Source organism: Typopeltis vanoorti, chromosome 17 (assembly GCF_054136105.1).
Source record: "Typopeltis vanoorti isolate ZY-2024b chromosome 17, IOZ_Tvanoo_1.0, whole genome shotgun sequence".
Classification (NCBI taxonomy): Eukaryota; Metazoa; Arthropoda; class Arachnida; order Uropygi; family Thelyphonidae; genus Typopeltis; species Typopeltis vanoorti.
In genome coordinates this window covers 1,297,611-1,321,309 of record NC_143565.1, presented here as the reverse complement: position 1 = coordinate 1,321,309, position 23,699 = coordinate 1,297,611, and the positions used below count along the sequence as shown (strand labels likewise).

Below are 23,699 nucleotides of genomic sequence, written 5' to 3'. Positions count from 1 at the left end.
GATTATGAAGAGCTCAGGAGACAGTTTGCGGGTGTAGCATGGAATGAGGAGTTAGATGGAAAAGACATCAGTGCAGCTTGGCGAATTTTCAAAAACTATGTAGTAGATGCAATGCTTAGATGTATTCCAAGGGTGAGAAGGTTAAATAAGGTAGGAGTGAAATGGATGAATAAAGAGATTAAGCATGCGATACAGAGAAAAAGGGCATTATGGAGGCAGGGTAAGAGAAGTGGAAACAACCAATTCCATGAGGACTACAAAGACCAGGCAAGGCAGGTGACTTGGTTGGTGAGGGTCACTAAAGTGAGGTATGAACAGCAGTTAGCTAATGAAGCCAAAAAGAATCCTGAGGAGTTTTTTTTGATATGCAGCCAGCAATAGAAAGAATGATTATGGAAGGATGACATTGATGAGAGAAAATGGTATAAAGACAGCTGTTGCAGAATGAGTAGTGGAGATACTTAGTCACATCAGTACTTAGACTCATCAAGGAAGGTACACACTATCACACACAATGCTCTTCCAACTGTGCCTTAAACTGATTCAATGTGTCTATATCCATAGTACACTCAAGCAATGCATTCCACTCCCAAACACTTTCCATGTAATGAACCTGCTCCTCACTACTCTGCTCATACCCTCCTTATGCAGTTTCCAGCTTTTGTTCTATTCCTTTCCCATTCTATGAAAAATCTCTTCCATGCCAACCTGATAATAACTCCTGACCAGCTTATATATCTTATCATATCACTCCTCTGTTACCTGTTCATGAGGCTTCGCAATTAAATTCTTCCAAAGACCACCTTTGTGATTCTTCTCTGGACACTTTCTAACATATCCTCGTCACATTAAAAACCCAGTGACCAAATCTGTGCACAATAATCCATATGAGGCCTTATAATGGCATGATAATAACCTCTTTATTTCTGCATGTCAGGGCACTCTGCATCATTGCTAATATCCAATGTAACATCTTCAAACTTTGCAATGTGGCCCCTGAATTTCAGATCCTTGTCCATCACCACTACTCCTAGATCTCTCATCTCCTCTACCTCTAAAGTTTCCTCATCAAGTGTAGACTTTGCATCCCATTGTTGCTTACCAAATTTCAAAACCTTATACTTTGCAACAATGAACTGATAGTTTGATTTATCTGCCCATTCTTGCAATCTATTCAAGTCCTCCATTAAGGCCATAACATCTGTTTGACTCTGCATTACTTTCCTCAATTTTGAATCATCTGCAAACAGCTGCATATCACTAGTTAAATCCATCCCAATATAATTGATATACAAATTGAACAAATGGTCACAAAACTGATCCCTGCAGGACACCACTAGTGACCTTTCCCTTTTGGGATACTTCACTCCCATATACAACTTTCTGATGTCTGTCTGACAGCTGGTCACTGATCCAACTCAGAAGTCTGTTATGAAATCCCATCTGTTTCAATATATGTAAGAGCTTGTCATGTGGCAGTTTATTAAAAGCTTTCACAAAATCTAAGTACAATGCTGTATATGCATTGCCCATGTCCAAGGTATTTGTCACCTTGTTATAGTACATAAGTAAGTTAGCACAACATGATTTCCCTTTAACAAACCCATGCCAATAACTGCAAAGAATAATGCTGTTATCAACCCATTTCTGTATCACAATTCCAGATATACAGAATGGCCTATAATTTGTAGCCACAGCATTATCAACACCTTTGTGCATTGGAACAATTTTACCAATATTACCTTGGAACCTGTGATGTTGTAAGATTCTGAAACAGGCATGCCAATGTTACTGCCAATCCACTGGAACATTCCCTTATTGACATGAAGATTATTTATTTTCTCAAATACTTCCTGATCACTCGCAATTAAGCCATCCTCTCCTATATCCTCTATGCTTAAGTCGCTCGTGCTTCCTCCCTGATCAGGATGAAACACCTTTATAAATTGATCACTGAATACGACAGCAATGTCTTCTTCAGCAGTTACTATTCTACCATTTTCACCTATTAACATCATCTTACCATGATCATTCTTCCTTTTACTTGCCAGATATCTAACACACTCTCTAGGGTTTCTTCTCCTGATTTGCCTTTGCCAATTTCTTTTCATACTGCACTTTTTTTATCCTTACTAACTGAGTCACTCTCCTGGCTTGTTCTTTATACTCTTCATGTAACTGATTATTACCATTGTTCATCTTGTACTGCCTCCAAAGTACCTTCTTTTTATTCCAGATTTCATGCTTATGCCTCTTGTTCATCCATTTTACATCTAGCTTATGCAGCCTTTTGGCATTCGGAATACACTCATACATTGATGTTATTATGTATTTGTTTAATTTATTTCCTTACCACTCAACTCCTCATTCTGTGCTATAGCTCCAAGCTGTCTCCTAAGCTTGTCATAATCACTAGCCTTTTAGTTCTAAATATATCCTTTTACACATATAAGTCTGCATATGGCCAGACACAAGCCAGCTGATCACTCTTATGACCTGGAAGAAAGTTCGAAACCCCCAGTCATAATTACATCTTCTGATGAAATGATCAGATCTAAAACTCTTGATCTTCGCATTCCCTCCTTTACATGTTGCCTGAGATTGTCTCTCAAGAAATTTATTTTCCTGTTCCCAAACTCTTCATTCCTATCTATATTGCCATAATTAACATTGTCAGAATTGTCCTTCCTTTTTTTACTAATCCAAGTTGTTTATACATTTCGTTATCATCTCAACATTCCCTGGCCTAAAGCAACATACAACTAAATATGCCTTCCTGTCAACCTCCATCTCACACCACACTGACTCAAAACACCTGCCACTATTTCCCTGTTTCATGTCTACCTTATATGAACATGATTCCTGTGCTATCATCAGAAGCAATACCATCCGTTCTTGTCCTTTCTATCCTCATAAAAAACACTGTATCTTTCCATTTCTATTCCAGTTAGGATATCATCTTCATTCAACCATCTTTCACTTATTCTAACGATTTTGAATAAACTCGATCATTGAAGCCATTTCATTTCCCTTATTTCTGATACTTCTCTCATTTGTAAACAAGCACAGTAATTCATTTTTAGGTCTATAACCAGTCCTATCTAAGCCACTTGTTATATGTGATTTCCCCACCACACTTTCCCTTAAGCAATCACCTTCATCACTGCTTACCACATATAGCTACTCAGTCTCATCTTCCTCATTCACATTGCAATATATTCCCTTTCTATGCTGATTATCTCTATAGATGCATTCACCACTACCTTCAACATCCACTCTCCCTATGTCATGTCTCCCTGCCCACTCAGGCCCCCCATTTCCCTCTTTCCTCTTGCATTCACATTCTCTCTTCTCTCACACTACTACTGTTTCCATTGTCAAGTACTTCTGTCTCTTCAATATCACTCTCCTGATCTTTCACTTCAACTCTTACTTCTGTTCCCTTGCTTTCATCACACACTGCACTTTCATCTAGCAACACTTTCTCTAGTGCACTCACACCAATGCCATTCAAATGCAACCTGTCACACTTGTATAATTCCATTTGTTCCTCACTCTCATGCCATACATCCACTAACCATAATCTTTTCTCCTTACACAGCTCTGCTAGCATGCCATTCATGATTCTGACTCTCTGTCTCAGTTCATCATTGTCATCCCTCGGCAACACACTGACCACATTTCCCACTATACTGTTATCTTTCACTCTTTTCAATAACCTCCTGATATTCACCCTTACATTCTCCTTATGTCCACTTATATCATTTGTCCCCACAACCACCACTAATTTTCTTGCTCATTTCCTCCTCATGTCCAAAGCTTGAATTATCTTGCTCATTCTCCCTCCTGAATGGTAGACCTAATGCTCTCTTATTAACTAATCCTCTAACAATGGAATCTCCATATGCTACTATCCTGATATCACTCATCACCTCTTTTACTCTGTTTTCTTTTACACTCTTCTTTGGCATACTTTGATTAGTAACATCTAATATCACTTTGCATGTTCCTCATTTCAGTTTTCATTTAATTAGTTAAATAAATTCAGTCAGGTTAATTATTTTTTCTGAGATGTGTGTTTTCTGCTCTAAACATCAATATGACTGAACTTATATTCATTGTCACTTTTACATGTAACCATTCTCTTCAAGTCAACCTGCAGGAATACTGTTTCAGCTATGTATCCTATCACTGTCCCGCACTTAACAACATGAGCAAATAACTGGATATCACTCTTTTGACCCATTCCTAATATTTCTTGAGGACAGTCGTCCACGTACAGAACCCAAGGCATGCCACTAGTCACCCTCCTTCTCTTAGACTTAGCACCTCCATACATCACTTCATGTTACCTGTCAGCCAGCCACTCTCCATTTCACAGGTTTATTTTGTATATCCATCCCTTTCAGTTTGTATATTAACCTCTCATACTAATACTCCTTTGTCTTGTATTCTTTCTCCCCTATTCTATGATCTCCATAGTCAAAGTCACCCATAATGACAACTCTCCTTGCATCTATGATGTATGTCTGCATTTCACAGTCCTTTTCAAATGATTCTGGTCTGTAGTAGAGAGTTTATTTTTCACTTGGTTAGACTATAATAAGTTTAGTTTAATCCTTTATCGAAGTGTGAGCAAACAAAGTTTGCTCAGTCCTGAAGATACTTTCAGGCACAAACTTTGTTTGCTCACACTTGAATAAAGGATTAAACTAAACTTATTATAGTCTAACCAAGTGAAAAATAAACTCTCAACATCTTTCTCTGAATCCGAAGTAATTTAATAATAAGATTGTACACCTTTTGGCAACTCCTATAGGTGGGGATGACCTCTCATTGCTTCTGCCTTGGTGTCTCCACTACTGGGCCTGACTCCCACTGACGAGATCTCAGTAAAGGTTGAAACCGGTCTGGGTAGTGGCCTCTGCCTTAATGCATAGCATTACACATATCTGCAAGGAGATGTGCTTTGCATTATGGGAGATACTGAGATTAGGAGTGATGATAGCTTTCTCCACCTTTGCCATGAGTTGCCTTGGTGTAGCACCACCTTAGCTCAGTCCTGAAGATACTTTCAGGTGCAAATTTTGTTTGCTCACACTTGGATAAAGGATTAAACTAAACTTATTATGGTCTGTAGTAGTACTGACCTATGCATTTTGCCTTGACAACATTTTGTTTTGGCTTGTTTTGCAGTTTCCAACTCATTTCCTGTACATACTACCATTGTCATTAGAGTCTTCTATTCTGGTTGGATTTAATTCTTCTTCAGACATTAGCAACACTTCCCCATCCTTCCTGTCTTGTTATCTTCTCTGAATACACTGAATACACCACATTCTATTCCTATGAGGATATACTTTTCTGTCAGCCAGGTCTCATTGATTCCAATAATCTGTGGTTCCACTACATCTGTTAGTTGTAAGAGCTCCTTGTATATATTTCCTGGTGCTTCTGGCAACCACAGTGTTGATGTGTCATCCTGTCACTGTTAGAACATCATCAGTTAAAATAGGAAATGGAGTTGATTCCTTAATTACATTCCTCACCATATTTAACAAGTCAACAATTATTTCCATTAAAGAAAAAAAAGCTTTCTTCTCTGAAGAATTATAATAAAATATTCCTTTCCATCATTTAGTCTGTTATATATTTTGTCTATTGAGGAAGAACTTGCATAGCTTGTGAAAGGCGAAGGTTTGAAATTGAGTTTGAGTATTTTTGGTTTTACTGTTTTTAGATTATAGTATTGCATATATAATAACATTAATAAATTTTACTAATTAATTTTAGCTGAGATAGTTGGAATGGGAACTACAGCAATGGGGGATACTCAGTTTGGCTCAAGAACTAGAAAAGGAATGTTCCGAACTGTAAGTCAGCTGTATAAGGAGCAGTTAACAAAGTTGATGGCTACACTCCGTAATACAAATCCCAACTTTGTTCGTTGCATTATACCAAACCATGAAAAGAAGGTATGTAGCATTATAAATTGCTAAAATTATAAATTATCAAGTACTCAATAATGATGGATATCATTATTGATTTTTATAGATTTGTGTGCGAGACCTATAAAAAAAAGGTAGCAGGAATGTGGCTTCATGCAGGCTTAAATTGGCAACTCCAAATCTTCATGTATAATATAAAAATGCTGCCAATTTTAAATCAGCCATATTGCACAGAATCATTTCTGGCAGTTCAGTATTCTTTGCTTAACAGAAAATTAACCCCCCCCCAAAAAAAAAAAAATGCTTCCGGTAGCTATAATCCATATAAAATAAAAAAATGTAATACACTGTGAAATGTCAGGCAACTTTCATCCACACTACAAATGGGAATCATAGCTGGAGAAATTAAAATAAGACTTTAACTTCTTCTCTATTATAATTTATGGGAATCATAGCAGTGCATTACAATAACATAAAGAGACTCTTACAGAAATTGCAAAAAGAATTTTACAAATAAGCATCCTTCACTCTTCCAAAATCCCCCTCATCCCTATCTGTTCTTCTCAATCCCATGTTTGTATTAGTACACCAAAACATGTCTGCCTTTCACTAGATAAAGTGGAACAAATTGCTTTATTGCACAAGAATAAATTCAAATGTTACAACAGTTTCATTAAAACAGCCGTGGAGCTGAAAAGTATTTCAGAATTGAACACAGATGTTTGCTATACTACTGTTTTCCAAGTGATGTCCGACCATCAAAGGCAATGAATAGAAATGAAGAGGATGTCTTCAGAATACAAGTTGAATTTTCATCACACAGATTTGTTACCATATTGTTTATAGTATTTTGGTATGGAGAGCAGTGTCATGACAGCCCTTGAGAACCTCATAACATGAATGAAATTTTGGATTCAGTTAAGTTAGCATAGTTTATTTTAACTACACCAGTATTATACACTGCACAGTATCTAAATTTAACAATACTTAATAAAGCAGGTTATAACTGGCAGTAAACAATGTCTTCACTCGTAGTCTCTATCCATGTAAACTGATGTTCATTACTGCATAAAAATTACCAGTCAAAATACCTTTTAATTAAAAAAAAAAAAAAAACGTTTGTTTAGAAACCATTGTTATAATTTGTTGAGAATATTATTATTATTATTACAGGCACCTCTAAGGAGTTAGAATAATCATTATGGGAGGCCCACACTAAGCATTATTATATTTATTCAGGATCTCCTTAGTCACAAGACTTGATGTTGGAGGCTCACCCCCCCAGAAAATGCAAAGTCTATCATACTGCTCTTTGAACTCATTCACCATTTGTGCTCTCACTACTCTATCAGGCAATGCATTCCATGGTTCAACCACCCTCCATGCAAAGAAACCATTCTTTACCCTCTTGCTCACAACTTCCTTTTGCATCTTCCAGGGATGGTCCCTTATGCATGCTCCTTGCCCATGTTGCACAAGCACAAGAACTCACGAGTGTCAATTCTGTAACTACTACTGAAAAGTTTAAATGCTTCAATCATATCATCTCTCCTTGTTCTATCTACCATATTTTGCAATCCATATTCCCTTTCCCAAGCAGGCAGGCAAGCAGGTTTTTCCTCCCGGAAACTCGGGTTTTTCGTCCTGTAAACTCAAGAAAATCGACTGTAAAACCCACATTATTTCAGACATTAAATATATTGTGTTAGGGTTAGAGACCACGAGATGGCGGCACATTTGAGCCGTTTCTCTTCACTGCGTACCGCTTAATTAGTGATAGCCTTGGGCCATCTGTCTCTGATTGGGTACCAGTGGAGATTGAATTGCCCACTCAGTCTCCAAAAGTTAGATAGGGCTAAATGGCCTCGCCTACTCCCGTATATACGGGAATAAAAAGGCGTTAGCTGATTTTTTTTTTTTTTTTTATTCCCTTTCCCTTGGCATTTTTTTTTATAGCTGATATGTGTATGATGTTTATATATTGGAGATGCAACATATATAATTTCCCTACAAACCTCACTTAATGACTTTAGTAATAGACTTAAATTTACCATAGAATCAGAATGTGAAAAATTCATCAATTTTTTAAATATAATGTTAATTAGATCCAGCGACCATATAACTACAAAAATATTCCATAAAACCTACACATATTGGGTACTATTTGCACTTTAGCTCCTATCATCCATACTCCATTAAAAAATCAGTTATTCTTTCACAATTTATAAATGTGTATACATTTTCAACTACAAATAGTTATCATAATGGAGAAATTAAAAAAATTAACATAGATTTTCCAAGAACAAAATTATCTTATGCATTTCATAAATTATGCAAATCAAACAGCCAAAATTCGATGACCTAACCCTATAACCAAAGAAAAGTTTCCAACACATAAAATAATAAAATTACCATTTTGTTACTATTATGATTCATGACTTTCATGGAGTCACAAAACTTATCGTGGGAGGTCCACCCTAGAAAACATGAAGTCTATCATACCTCTGCTTGAACCCATTGATTGTTCGTGCTCTCACCACTGTATCAGGCAATGCATTTCACAGTTCAGCCACCCTCCATGCAAAGAAACTACTCCTCACCCCTCTTGCTCAAGACATTCTTTTGCATTTTCCACAGATGGTTCCTTGTGCATGCTCCTTGCCCATATTACGCAAACACAAGAACTCACTAGTGTCAATCCTGTAACTACTGCTCAACAGTTTAATTGTCTCAATTAAATCACCTCTCCTTCTTCTATGTACCAAACTTTGCAATCCACACTCCCTCAGTCTGTCTACATAACACTGTATAGTCTCAATATTATCTTTGTTATCGACTTCTGTACTCTTTCCAAAGTTAATTTATTCCCTCCAAATCCTGGAAACCAAATTTAAGTCCAATAGTCAACAATGAAATGACAACTTTTTATTTCAGCTGATCAGTATTCTTCTCACTATTGCAGCAATCATCTGAGTTACTTTCACCTTCTCTGCAATATGTTTCTTGAATTTCAGGTTTCTATCAGTCATTGCTCCCAAATCCCTTGTCTCTCCCATTTCTTCCAGTACAGTTCTTATAGCAGAATATGCAGCCTCCTATTGACGTATCCAAAACTCCAAGAGTTCACATTTAGGTGAATTAAACTCAAACTTCCATTCATTTTCCCATATGTCCATTTTATTCAAATCCTCTTGAAGGCGTACTACATCTACAATATTACTAATAACCCTCATAGCTTCACATCATCTGCAAACAAATAAATATCCTCCTGCAATCCATTCACAATGGCATTGATATAAAGGTTAAACAATACAGGTCCCAGTACTAAACCTGTGGGAACCCACTTGTAAACTTCTTCTTTCTCGATATTTCTCCCTCATACACAACTCTTTGTTACCTATCAGTGAACCAATCCTCAATACATTTCACTAACTAACTTGACATCTAAACCCATGTGCTACAACATAAATATCAGCTTATCTTGTGGTTTTGTATGAAATGCTTTTGTAAGATAAAAAAAAAAAAAAAAAAAAAAAGCCAAATATGTCTTTCCCTCCTTAAAAGCTCTTGTCACTTAATTATAAAAACTATCAGATTACTAAAACAAGAGCACCCTTTACAAATCCATGCTGATTCTCACAGATAACATTACCCTCATCTGCCCAATGCTGGAAATGTTCCCTCACTAATTTCTATAAAGTACTAACAACTACTGATGAAATACAAACTGTGCTATAGTTTCACACTTCCATTCTACTACCACCCTTATACAATGGCACTATCTTACACACCTTCAGCACCTTTCCTGCCACGGCCAGTGTCTTATCGAAAAGTCTGATCAGCAGCGCAGTTCTTTAGAACATTATCTCAAAATCCACGGTGAAATTCCATCCAGTCCCATTGCTTCATTCACACTCAGAATACTCTGTATTTAATACACACTCTTTTCTTGGATTTCTAAACCTTGAACCTGTCCCATTCTTCTGGTTTCATCCTAGAAGGATGGGACATAACCAAGAGAAGTAGGTTATTAAAACCTACTTCTCTAGATGAAATAACCAATAAAATGTTCATTGAATGCCTCTGTGGTCCTTTGCATCAGTTCACTTTACTCTTATTTTTTATCTAACAATGTCATTATTCCAAATCATTCCTCCTCCTACTGGCCACATAACGAAAGAATTCCTTAGGATTTTCTTTGGATCTCAGGGATAATGTCTTCTCATATTTCAGTTTGGCCTTCCTTATCATACTATTCACTCTCCTGGCCCGAGTCTTATATTCTACATGAATCTTCTCTCCACCGCCCTACTTATATCTCTTCCATGACCTTTTTTTTTCTCCTGCAGTTCCCATTTGATATTATTTATCGTCTACTTTATATTAAATTGTTCTCCTTTTCACTTGCAGTATACAACTTGCCATAACTGCTAACAAATATTTCTTCACTGGTTCCCGAGCACTGATATCTCGCACTTCCAGTTTTATGGATAGAGATTATTATAATCATCTGCCTCATAATTCCACAAAGATTTCTTTCTCTTTGATACTCCTGCATGTCTATTCATCTTCCAAGTCAAAACCACAAGTCAAAACCACTGAGTTATTTTCTCAGAGGTGCCCCAGATGTAGGGGATGGTGATAGATTTAGTGTAATCTTTATTGTGGAGGGGGTGATGGGGGATTGTGGTTTACTGGTTTTAGTATTTTTTTGATTTTTTGGGGGTTGTACCCATTATCTAAGAAAGGGTTGAGGTTGTGGTTTAGTTCAGTGGTTAGGGCATCATGGTCTGAGCAGATTAATCTTGATCTGAGCACGAAAGGCCCGCCAGTACGGCAAAATGTGGTTGAAGATATCGAGACAACTAAATCATCTGACCTTCCTAAAATGCTGTCGCGATAACAAGGTAATCCCAAATTGTGCACTTAAATTGAAGCACCGTTTTACTTCACAGAAAGCTCTCCGTATTTATAACTGCACTGGTTTCACCTTATTAAGAGAACAAATCACCGTGATGTGCGGTCTCCTTGCAGACGAAAACCAAACCTTATGGGCGCTAGAGGAAGAGCTTTCAGATACTCTCGGCCATGATCTTTGGACGATTCATTATGACATCTCATGCACTTCGGCAACAAAAGAATTTTAAAAAAATACGTAGTCGGCACTTGAAAAAATATGAGAACTTGATAAAGAATTCTACTTCCTTACCACAGCCACCACTCAACACGGTTGTCAACCTCTCTTCCGCATTTTTAAAGCCTGAAGCACTCACCACACTTTCACGCGACCACAATTCGCCCTAGCTCCTAAAAGAATACCTGCTGAGGAAATCATGATCCAAATAGAATGTGGGATTCACAGCCTTCCTAACCATATCGCCAACAATGTCAGACTGGATGTAGCCGGTGTTTTCACCAAAGCAAAACTTTCAAAAACCAAGTTATCCAAAGACTTAGGTTAGGTTATGCAGCTCTACTAGAAATGAAAAAAAACAAAAAAATAGTAAATCACCAAAACGGATAAGGGAAACGCCACTGTGGTTCTCAACCAAAAGAACTACAAAGATAAGCTTAATGCTTTAGTATTAGACCATACCACCTACCTCCCTATTGAATATAATCCTACCAGCTCTCAGATTAGAACTCTCCACAGACTCCTTAAGAAGGTCACTTCTTGGCCTGTGGAAATCACTAACAAATTAAACCTTATAACTCTAGACCCCCACCTGCCCTGATTATATGGAATTCCAAAAATACATAAACAAAATGTGCCATTACTTCCCATAGTGGATGGCATTGATTCCCCCACATACAAATTAGCCAAACATTTAGCCAAAGTGCTCACACACTATTATACTGGCAACACACCATCACACATAAAAAACTCAGCCCACTTCAAAGCCAGTATAGAAAACCTCACACTCCAACACACTGACATAATGGTCAGTTTTGACGTCTACTCCCTATTCACTAATGTCCCACTCAAGTAAACCCTAGCCCTCAATCAAGCCAAGTTTCCTCCTGATATCTTAGCCCTATTTCAGTTCACAATGAACTCAGGCTATTTCATTTGGCAAGGAAAATTTCTACAAACAGATAGAAGGGGACATCCATGGGTTCACCACTTTCCCCACCCTTAGCTAACTTCTTTATGGAGACCTTTGAAGAGAAAGCCTTAAACTCTGCCCCACAAAAACCCACTATTTGGCTTCAGTACGTGGATGATGTGTTCACTATTTGGCCACATGGCTCAGATACACTCCTTCCTAACACACTTAAACAACCAACACCCCAAAGTCCAGTTCACCTTAGAAAAAGAGGAAAACAACATCCTCCCCTTCCTAGACAGTCTAATCACTCGCCAGCCTAATGGATCTTTGGTTTTCTCTGTTTATAGAAAACCCATCCATACAGGCAGATACATTCACCAGCAATCCCACCACCCCACCTCACAACAATATGGGGTTATAAAAACACTATTTAACAGGGCAAAATTAATCTGCTCAGGCCATGATGCCCTAACCACTGAACTAAACCACATCCTCAACACTTTCTTAGTCAATGGCTACAACCCCCAAAAAATCAAAAAAATGCTAAAACCAGTAATCCCCCCCCCTCCACAATAAAGATTACACTAAATCTATCAGCATCCTCTACATCCAGGACACCTCTGAGAAAGTAACCAATATCCTCAAAAAATATGACCTGACTTCTTGTTATAGACCATATAAAAAGTTGGCATCCCTTATCCACTCTACCAAAGACCAACCATTCCTCCTAGACCTACCTGGTATATACCAGGTCCCTTGAAGCTGTAAATTGTCCTACTTTGGCCAAACAGGCAGGACAGCGAATATCAGGATTTCAGAACACAAAGACTACATCTGGTTTCACTGGTACAGCCACTCTGGGCTGGCAGACCATGCCTTAGATACCCACCATAGAATTCGTTGGAAGAAAACTAAAATAATACACCACAGCAAGTTCAAGTATGAAAGATTATTCATGGAATCATCAGCAGCTCTAAAAAAACATTCCAGACCTCAAGAAATTTGGGTGCATGAAACTACCCCAAATTTGGGAAGTCTACATTATGAGAACTTCAGCCCAATGGCCAAGACAACAAAATTAGCCTGCTAGGGGCACCATTAGTACTTTAGGAACAATATTAGTTTCTTGCCTCCTTTGCTTTTGTTAGTGCCTGCGTGCACATACCATATTTGTATGTTCCTGAAGATGGCACACTTTCCTTTCATTAAAGTTTGCTTTAATTAATATTTGTTATATGCTTTGTTAATTCCTTAAGCTAATTACCAGTTCATTAGATAAAAAAAGAAATAACATATTGCAATTCTTTCTGTAATAGATCATCTGAAGAACAAAAGGAGTGGGCCCGATGAACTAATTCCTTTTAATTGTTCCTGCCTTTTTATTGGGATGGTGATGAGATTCAGCATGGATATAATGGCCTATATGAGTCTTCTTCCTATAGACTGAGAAATGTAGCCATTTGGTTGGAAAAGAATTAAAAGATCTAAAAAGGCTGACTGCTTATTCAATTCTTCTTCTTCTTGGGTGAACTGGATCCTTGCATAAAGTGCGTTTAACTTAGTGAGAAATTGTTGTAGTTCATCAGAAGAGCCATTCCAGATAGCAAAAATGTCATCTACATACCTGAACCAATGAGTAGGTTTAAGAGAAATGTTGTCAAAACTATTGTACATTATTCAAAGTGCTCCATGAAGAAGTTGGCGATAGTAGGAGAAAGAGGATTGCCCATTGCTGTTCCTTCGGTTTCTTGGTATTACTTGTTTTTAAAGGAAAAATAACCACAATGTATTACAAAATCAAATGTTTTTACAATGTCTGAAGGAAATACTTTTTGCAGTAATTCAATGCTCTCAGATAAAGGAACATTAGTAAATAATGAAACCACATCTAAACTAATCATGATATCCGAAACGTCCAAATGAAGATCTGAAATTTTATTTTTTGAAATCCAAAGTATTTTTTATATAGGTATCATTTCTTCTAGTTGAAGAAGTGAGTAAATTTGATAAAAGTTTAGAAATTTTATAAGTGGTTCTCAACGGAATATCTGGTTTGTGAACTTTTGGAAGACCATACAATCTAGGTGGATGACCGAAGAAGGTTTTAAGTTTTTTCTTTTGTTCTTCATCCCATGTAGATACATTATCTATAAAAGAATTAATTTTTTCAATTGACTCCTGGTAGGATCTGATATGAGGGGCCTGTAAGTGAATAGTCGCATAGTAATAGAAACATTTTCCTCTCATATTCTCTTCTATCTTGAATAAGTACAGCCTTCCCTTTGTCAGCTTTTGTAATAATGATTATTATTATTCTTCAGTGATTTCAGTGCTTTAAATTCTGGGTAAGATAGATTAGGAACGAGGATGCTTGGCATTAAAAATAATTTTTGCTCATTCAAAACTCGTCCTGTTGGCTGTTTTTTGGGATAAGGATCAAATACCTCTTCTATGTTATGAAAAAAATCCATCAGGGGTACCTTATTTGGAGCAACGGTGAAATTATGTCCTTTTGATAAAACAAAAGTTCATTGTCTGTTAGTGGACGGCCGGAAACATTGATAATGACTTTATCTGTATCACTTACATTAGTAATGGATCTAGGGAGGCTCACCAGTGATTCAAACTTGCACTTTAACTTATCATGAGAATCATTAAAAACCTTTAGGTATGAAGTCGAAGATATGTGCAAAATAGTGTTAAAAGTTTCAGCCACTAATACAGATTCTAGAGCGTTCTTGATATCAACAATTTCTCTATTTAAGAGGGCGAGAGATTTTTTAGCTTTGTGCAGCTGATTATTTAAAAGTGACCTACTGGTCTTTAAATAGATCTGATGAGCTCTTTGGGAGTTAACAAACTTCTTTTATTTTACAGCAGGTAGGAATAACCTGAGCCATCTTACAGCACTTAAGGAATATTATTCTGTTAATGCATTTAGCCTTCTTTACCAATACTTTACCGTATCTAGCACATTGTTTGGAAGTAGACTTTCTGTAAAGTCTCGAAATATGATTCAGTAAGGAAATACCATGAGTAGATATAATAATTAAAATTATAATAACAGAATTAACTCACTTAAAATATTATTTATTAGTATAATTTTCATCTGAGTATCAAAGGCATCTTCATTACGTGTATAAAGCTAATTGAACAATAACGGACAATTCCAAAAGGCACCACCTAAGTAGCTAATGTAAGATAACTAAAAAAAGGACGATAAATTTCCTAACTTAAAAAAAAATTATGTATATATATATATATATGTATATATATGTGTATATTTATAAGATTAAAATTTAACTGAACTAGAACCCGAGAAAGTATAACAAAAACCTTTAATAAATCACGACTAGTTTCATCGGTATTCCGACTTCTTCAGGTGAGCAAGAAATAACATAAGACTTGTAAATAAAAATAACAAGGTAAAAAACATGGACTTTCTAGCTTAATAAAAAGAAACAGAATAGTAACAGTCATATTTAAATAGGTGACCACGTGCTACTGTTAGCATGAGTAGAATGTGTGTGACATCTAATTTTAGAGCGCCAGTATTGGATTACTACGCTATGTGAATCAGGAATATATACACACACACAGACAATTAAAAGTTAGGAAAGATTAGCTGATTTATAAAGTACTATCTCCCACAAAGGGGATAGATGTAAATCATCGGATCTGTTTAAGTTAGGCGAGTGAAGTAAAGTTTCGCATGTTTCTTTATAAAGCCGTTCCATGAGGAACCGACTTTTGTGAAGGACTCTTGTCTTGTTACAATGAACTCTATGTCTAGTGTTAATGGCATGATCCGCAAGCCCAGATTGTTCAAATTCAAGATATTGAATATAAGATTGGTGTTCTTCTAGTCGAATAAAGGCAGATCTTCCTGTTTGTCTGAAATAAGATAATCCACAAGAACAAGGAATCTGGTAGACACCTGGATAACTGAGATGTGGAAGCTTGTCCTTTGGAAAAGTGAGAAAGGTGAAGATTTTTCTGAATGGACGAAAGGCAACAAAAATATTTAGTGATTTTAAAACTTTTGCTATGAGTTCACTAATTCCTTGCACATAAGGGATAGGAATACACGTTATTTCTTTGTATTTGAAGAGGAAGACATATCAAAACTACTCAAAGCTCTTTTGATGAAGGAATTCTTATATCCATTAGATAAAAAAGAGGAAATAATATATTATTTTTTTTATTTCTTTGGATTTTAAAAATAAAATTTTGGATCTTCATTTGGACGTTTTGGATATTATGATTAGTTTAGATGTTGTTTCATTATTTACTAATATTCCTTTATCTGAGAGCATTGAATGACTGCAACAAGAATTTCCTTCAGACATTGTAAAAATATTTGATTTTGTAATACATTCCGGTTATTTTTCCTTTAAAAACAAGTAATATCAACAAATCGAAGGAACAGCAAAGGCAATCCTCTTTTTCCTGCTTTCGCCAACTTCTTCATGGAGCACTTTGAACGACGTACAATAGTTTTGACAACATTTCTCCTAGACTTATTCATTGATTCAGATATGTAAATGACATATCTGAAATGAAATTTTTGCTATCTGGAATGGCTCTTCTGATGAACGACAACAGTTTCTCTCTAAATTAAATGCACTTCATCCAAGGATCCAGTTCACCCTAGAAGAAGAATTGAATAAGCAGTTAGGCTTTTTAGAACTTTTAATTCCTTTCCAACCTGATGGTAACCTACATTTCTCAGTCTATAGGAAGAAGACTCATATAGGTCATTATATCCATGCTGAATCTCATCACCATCACAATCAAAAGGCAGGAACTGTTAAAACACTGGTTAATCGGGCCGACTCCTTTTGTTCTTCAGATGATCTATTGCAGAGGGAATTGCAATATATTATTTCTTTTTTTTTTGTCTATTCCTTCATCAGAAGAGCTTTGAGTATTTTTGATATGTCTTCTTCTTCAAATACAAAGAAATGATGTGTATTCCTATCCCTTATGTGCAAGGAATTAGTGAACTTATAGCAAAACTTTTAAAACCACTAAATATTTTTGTTGCCATTCTTCCATTCAGAATAATCTCCACCTTTCTCACTTCTCCTAAGGACAAGCTTCCACATTTCAGTTATCCAGGTGTTTACCAGATTCCTTGTTCTTGTGGTTTATCTTATTTCGAACAAACAGGAAATTCTGCCTTTATTCGGCTAGAAGAACACCATTTTTATATTCAATACCTTGAACCTGAGTCTGGACTTGGGGAATATGCCACCAATACTATAGAGTTCATTGGAACAAGACAAGAATTCTTCACAAAAGTTGGTTGCTCATGGGATGGCTTGATAAAGAAACATGTGCAACTTTATTTTACTCTCCTAACTTATACAGATCCAATGGTTTATGGCTATCTCTTTTGTGGGAGATATTACTTTATAAAGCACCTAATCTTTCTTAACTTTTAATTGTATGCATATATATATAATTTTTTTTTTTTAAGTTAGGAAATTTATTGACCTTTTTTAGTTATCTTACATTAGATACCTAGATGGCACCTTTTTGAATTGTCCTTTATTGTTTAATTAGCTTTATACATGTACTGAAGATGCTTGTGATACTCAGGTGAAAATTATACTAATAAATAATATTTTATGTGAGTTAATTTCGTTATGATTTTAATTATTATATCTACTCAGAGTATTTCCTTACTGAATCATATGTAGGTACACACTATTGTACACAATGTTTATTCATAGAATAAACATTGTGTACAATAAACCGTGCTTTAAAGTGATTCAATCATGTTGGAGGCTTAATGGATTTTTTACAACACTCAAAAAGAATTAAAATAGAATTTAATACTTCCTATATTTCGTCCTAGTCACTAGGACATCTCTACGGGGATTACAAAAACAATTAATGTAACATATACACAAATAACAAACAATACTAAGCCCAACCACGTGGGTGACACTAAAGTCCTATCTAGGTAGAACGCCCTCTAAGGGCAGTAGTAGGTGGCCTGGAGTGTAAGGTGGGAACTCTGGTGATGAGTGTTTCCCAAATCTTCGGAAGCTTAATGCAACCGTATTTATTGAGATTTGGTTGGTTTTTGAGAGCTGCTGCTGCTTCTAAGAAAAGTCTCTCTTTCTTGAATTTGCTGTGGTGGAGCATGGTGGTTTTCTTCCATGATACCCTGTGGGTGGTGTCCAAAACATGGTCAGCCAAGCCTGAATGGCCATAGTTGTGTTTGAAGATGTAAGACTTGTGTTCCTCTAGACGGATGGATGCTGATCTGCCTGTCTGTCCAAAGCATGCCAGCTTACAGGAACAGGTTACTTTGTAAACTCCAGGCAGAGAGAGAGAGAGGAGGGAGCTGATCTTTCGTAGAACGGATAAGGGTAGCAAGTTTGCGGTGGGGCTTATATGCTGTGTGTAGGTTGTACTGTTTTAGTATCTTGGCTATTTTTTCGGATGTGCCACGGATGTAGGGTATGGTGATGGCATTTTTAAAATCTTGTTAACGAGAAAGACGGGGAATGGGGGAGGAGTTGATTATTTTTTTGATACTGTGATCGCTGTAGCCATTGGAGAGGAAAGTGCTGTGTATGTGGTTAAGCTCAGTAGTGAGGGCGGTTCCACTGGAACAAAGATTGCGGGCTCTCTTGGTAAGAGTTTTAATAATGCCATATTGTTGAGAGGGGTGGTGGTGGGAGAGTTTGTGAATGTATCTGCCTGTGTGTGTGTGGGTTTTCTGTATACGGTGAAGGTAAGTGTATCATTAGGCAGGCGTGTGACTAAGGTGTCTAGGAAGGGTAAACAATTGTTCTTTTCCTTTTCCATAGTGAACTGGATTCTTGGATGTAGACTATTGAGATGACTGAGGTAGGAGTCTAACATGTCTGGGCCATGAGGCCAAATAGAGAACACATCATCTACCTATCTTAGCCAGATAGAAGGTTTGAGTGGGGCTGAGTCTATGGCTCGTTTTTCGAATCTTCCATATAGAAATTGGCAAGGGGTGGTGAGAGGGGGGAACCCATGGCAGCTCCCTCTATCTGCTTGTAGATTTTGTTGTTCCAAGAGAAATACCCAGAGTTAATGGCAAAGGAAAAGAGATCTAAGATGTCAGAGGGAAAAACGTTTTCTAAGAGAGATAAGGTGTCAATTAAGGGAATATTGGTAAACAAAGAGGAGATATCAAAGCTTACCAATATGTCTGTCTTATTCAAGGTTAAATTTTCTGTGAGGGCTTTAAAGTGGGTCGAGTTTTTTATATAGGAAGGGGACCTTCCAGTGAGGGGGGGGATCAGAGTGTTGGCCAGCTGTTTAGATAGTCTATAGCAAGGTGCATTGGTGGCATCTACTATAGGCCTGAGTGGGGATTCAATGTGATTCAAAGTGATTCAATGTCTACATTCAAAACACACTCAAGCAATGCATTACACTCAACAACCACTTTTCATGCAAAGAACCTGATCTTCACTCCTCTACTTACACTCTCCTTTAACATTAAACCATTTTCCTGTACTTCCTTCAATTCTAACTGCTGACTTACAACTCAAATAAAGACTAAGTATTGTTTTAAGGCCCCATTGACACCAATATAACTGTAGCATATTGAATAGCTTCTCTCTTGGCACCTTGTCATATGCCTTTTCCAAATCGACAAAACTTAAATACAGATCTTTGTTATATTCCCATGCTTTCTCGACTATTTGTCGTAAAGTGAAGATCTGATCCTGACAGCCTCTATTTGGCCTGAATCCAGCTTGTTCTTCGCCCAGCTTTTCTTCCACAATTCTTCTCAACCGTTTCTCAAGTATACTTGCATAGATCTTGCCAGGAACACTCAGTAGGGAAATACCTCTGTAATTCTCACATTCAATTTTATTTCCCTTTTTATATATGGGTACTATGAGAGCTCTACTCCAATAATCAGGAATTCGTCCCTCTGTCCATGCTTTCTGAACTATGCAGTGCAGCCACTGTAAGACTCTTATACCACCATACTTCAGCATTTCTGGTCGAATATCATCTACTCCTGCTGCCTTTCCACATTTCAAGCCTTTGATGGCTTTTTCTACTTCAAGTATGGATATGTATTCCTGACTGCATGCGTGGTCAGTGTTTTTTATCACTGTGCTGTCATCACTGCTTGTTTCATTTAGCAGTTTTTCAAAGTAATTACTCCATACTTCAAGGATATCTTTTTCTCCTGTTTTCATGTCACCTTTATCATCTCTAACTTCTTTTACAGCACTCTTTCCTCCATTCCTAAGCTTCTTCAACAACCTCCAGAATATTTTGCCACCCTCTTGATATTTATTTTCTATATTCTTGCCAAAGTCCTCCAATGACTTTTGTTTAGCTAGTTTTACACACTGTTTAGCTTTCTTACATTTGTCTCTGTATTCTCTAAGAGCACAAGCTGACTTATTTGCCAGGAACTTTTGATATGCTTTCTTCTTTTCCTTCACTGCCTCTTTAACTTCCTGTGTCCACCATGGAGTTCTAATTGTTCTATCCTTGCAGACAATTTCATCACATGCCTCTCTAGCTGAATCAATCAGGGCTTTCTTCAAGGCTTGCCACTGAATCTCCAAGGTTTGATTCCTGTTCTCAAACTCTTTCATTTTTTCTTCAATAATCTTTGTGTATTTTAGTCTACAGTTCACATCTGAGAGCTACTCAACTTTTATTTGCTTTAAAACTTTCTTATATGTTATTCTTTTCAATATGAAATTCACTTTTATCTGCTCACGACTAAATAGTGATCGCTTCGAATTTCAAATCCTCTGTACACTCTGGTGTACAGAGGATTTGAAATTGGAAGCGATTTTCTTCCTGCACCAGGGAGAAAACATCACTGTCAACAATAACATAGTCAATGAGACTTTTCTTATTCCTTGCCGCTTATTTCCATGTGAATTTGTGCACATTTTTATGTTGGAACATGGTGTTAGTAATAACCAGTCCATGTCCTGAGCAGAAATCCAACAGACATTTGCCATTATTATTAGCTTTGCTCTTTTCTCCAAATTTTCCCAAAATATTTTTGTATGTCTCACAATCATTTCCTACTCTGCTATTTAGATCCCCAACAAGGACCAACTTTTCCTTCTTCATTGTGTCAGTTGCTTTTTCTAAAGTCTCAAAAAATTCCTCCACTTCTACCTTAGTAGAACCTTCTGTGGGACCATAGGCAAAAATAAGTCCCATTGTCTAGTTCCCTATTCTCATATTTGCCCACATTACTCTACTTGAGACTGACTGCCATTCAAGAAGATTAGCCTCGTATTTTGTGTTGAATACTATGGCTACTCCTTCTTTTCCTTGATTGTCATTGCCTGAATATAACATTTTGCATTTATTGCCCAGAAAGATCTCACCAGTTTTTGTCTTTTTTGTTTCAGTCACCCCTATTATGTCGATCTGGTGCTTATCTAATTCCTCAGCTAGCTCCATTTCTTTGCCATTCAAGCTTCTTATGTTGATAGTACTAATCTTTAATTCTGGTGATGTTGAGTTGGAGTGTGTTTTCAGATTTGTTCCAGTAGCTGACTTTTCGCTGTTCGCCCTGGTTCCCTGGCGAAAACAACGGGGGCCTTGTTTAACCGGGCAACGCCCCAGCTGGCATGAAATTTTGTCGTGTTGTACCATCATTTTTTATTTTGGTTTAACCAATAAGAATACAATTTGGTCGGCTAAATCCCAAATTGCCAGCCCATCCTCATTCATTCAGTATCCAAGTAAATACCCAACAGAGTGCACCACGAGAAGGTGATAATTGGACATTAGGTCAGAAGCCCTGGTCAGTTCTCCGCATTCCTTGAAAGGCTATGTGGAGGTCTCCTCTCAGTCATACAGCTTTGACCCTTAAGCACCCCATACCTATATCATTATCATACAAATTAAACAACAACAATGGTCCCAAAACTGACCATTATAGTAAACCACTAGACATGCTTGTCTTTCGGGATACTGCACCCCCATGTACAACTTTCTGATACCTATCTGACAGCGCGTCACTGATCCAACTCAGAAGTCTATTATCCAATCCCATCTGTTTCAATTTATTTACCAGCTTGTTGTATGGCAGCCTATCAAAAGCTTTTGCAAAATCCAAGTACTCCACTGTATATGCATATCCCCTGTTTAAGTTATTTGTCACCTTCTTATAATACATAAGTAAGTTAGTGAAACATGATCTATCTTTAATAGTATTCTCTGTGGTTATCATGTTGATAACCACAGAGAATACTGCTGTTATCAACTGATTTCTGTATCCTCCTCCTCATCAATCTCTCCAGTACTTTCACCATAACTTCAGATATACAGATTGGCCTATAATTTGAAGCTACAGCCTTATCACTACCTTTATGCATTGGAACAATTTTACCCTCCTTCCACTCCATTGGAACTTGTGCTGCTGCTAGACTCTTATTTATCTGCCAATTTCCTGGAACATGCTCTTAAGATTTGTGGTGATATATCCTCAAATCCTATTGACTTATTGGCATCAAGTTTATATATTTCCTCAAATACCTATTGCTCACTAACAATTATGCCAACTTCTCCTTGTGGGGATATATTATCAGAGGTGGAGTATAAGAGATCTTGGGGTGATAGTGGGATAAGGATCTGAAATTTAGTATCCATTGCCAAAATTGTGAAGACAACACAAACACTTCTAGGAATGATGCAGGGAACACTGACTGGTAGAAGTAGGGAGATTCTTGTTCCATTGTATAAGGCTTTGATAGGGTCACACATGGACTGCTGTGCCCAGATTTCGTCACCTGGTTTTCAAAAGGATGAAAAGTTGTTGGAAAGGATCCAGAGGCGACTGAAACTACTAAGGTAGTTTCTGACCTCTAGAATGTTGAATATGAGGAAAGATTGAGAAGATGCAATTTTCAGAGTCTAGTGGATAGGGAGATATATTAGAGACCTACAAGTTAGTAAGGGATTGTTATAGGATCAATGTTGAAGAGGTTCTACAGAAAACAGTGGGAGAAGTGAGGGGGAGGAAAGAACCAGAGATCATTCCTGGAAGCTGGGAGCGAGCAGGGGAGTGAGAAGCAGGTTTTTGCATGCAGAATTTTTGAATGATTGGAATGCCTTGCTTGAGAGTGTGGTGTCTGCAGAGAATTTGAGTGTGTTTAAAGCGCGGTATGATGAGCTGTGCGTATGACAAAAGTATGAACTGTGCGTATGATCTCCTAGATGAATCTTTGATTCCATGGGGTCTTGGGTGATAATAATAATATGTCCTCTGCTTAAGTTGCTCATGATTCCACCCTGATCAGGATGAAACCCCCTTATAAATGGATCACTGAATACCTCAACAATGTCTTCTACTGCAGTTACCAGTCTACTACTTTCATCCATTAACATCATCTTACAATGATCATTCTTCATTCTACTTGCCACATATCTAAAAAATCTCTAGGGTTTTTCTTCACCTGGTTTGCCAAAATCTGCTGATACTGCACTTTTATTTTCCTTACTAACTGAGTCACTCTCCTGGCTTGTTCATTATACTCTTCATGTAACTGATTATTATCATTATTCATCTTGTACTTTCTTCAGAGTACCTTCTTTTTCCAGATTTCATGCTTAAGCTTCACATTCATCTATTTTATACTTAAGTTATTCATCCTTTTGGACTTTGGAATACATTCACACATTGATGCTGTTATGTATTTCTTTGTCA

The 23,699-nt window shown here is 37.1% G+C and overlaps 1 protein-coding gene across 1 annotated transcript in view; it reads left to right on the top strand.

Annotated features, from left to right (window-relative positions):
* Positions 1-23,699, top strand: part of LOC150097089 (myosin-14-like) — a 1,147,103-nt gene that overhangs the window by 494,675 nt on the left and 628,729 nt on the right. The window contains exon 15 of the mRNA XM_090407039.1: positions 5,794-5,975. Coding sequence (XP_090263165.1) covers positions 5,794-5,975 — 182 coding nt within the window. The remainder of the gene's footprint in view (positions 1-5,793; positions 5,976-23,699) is intronic.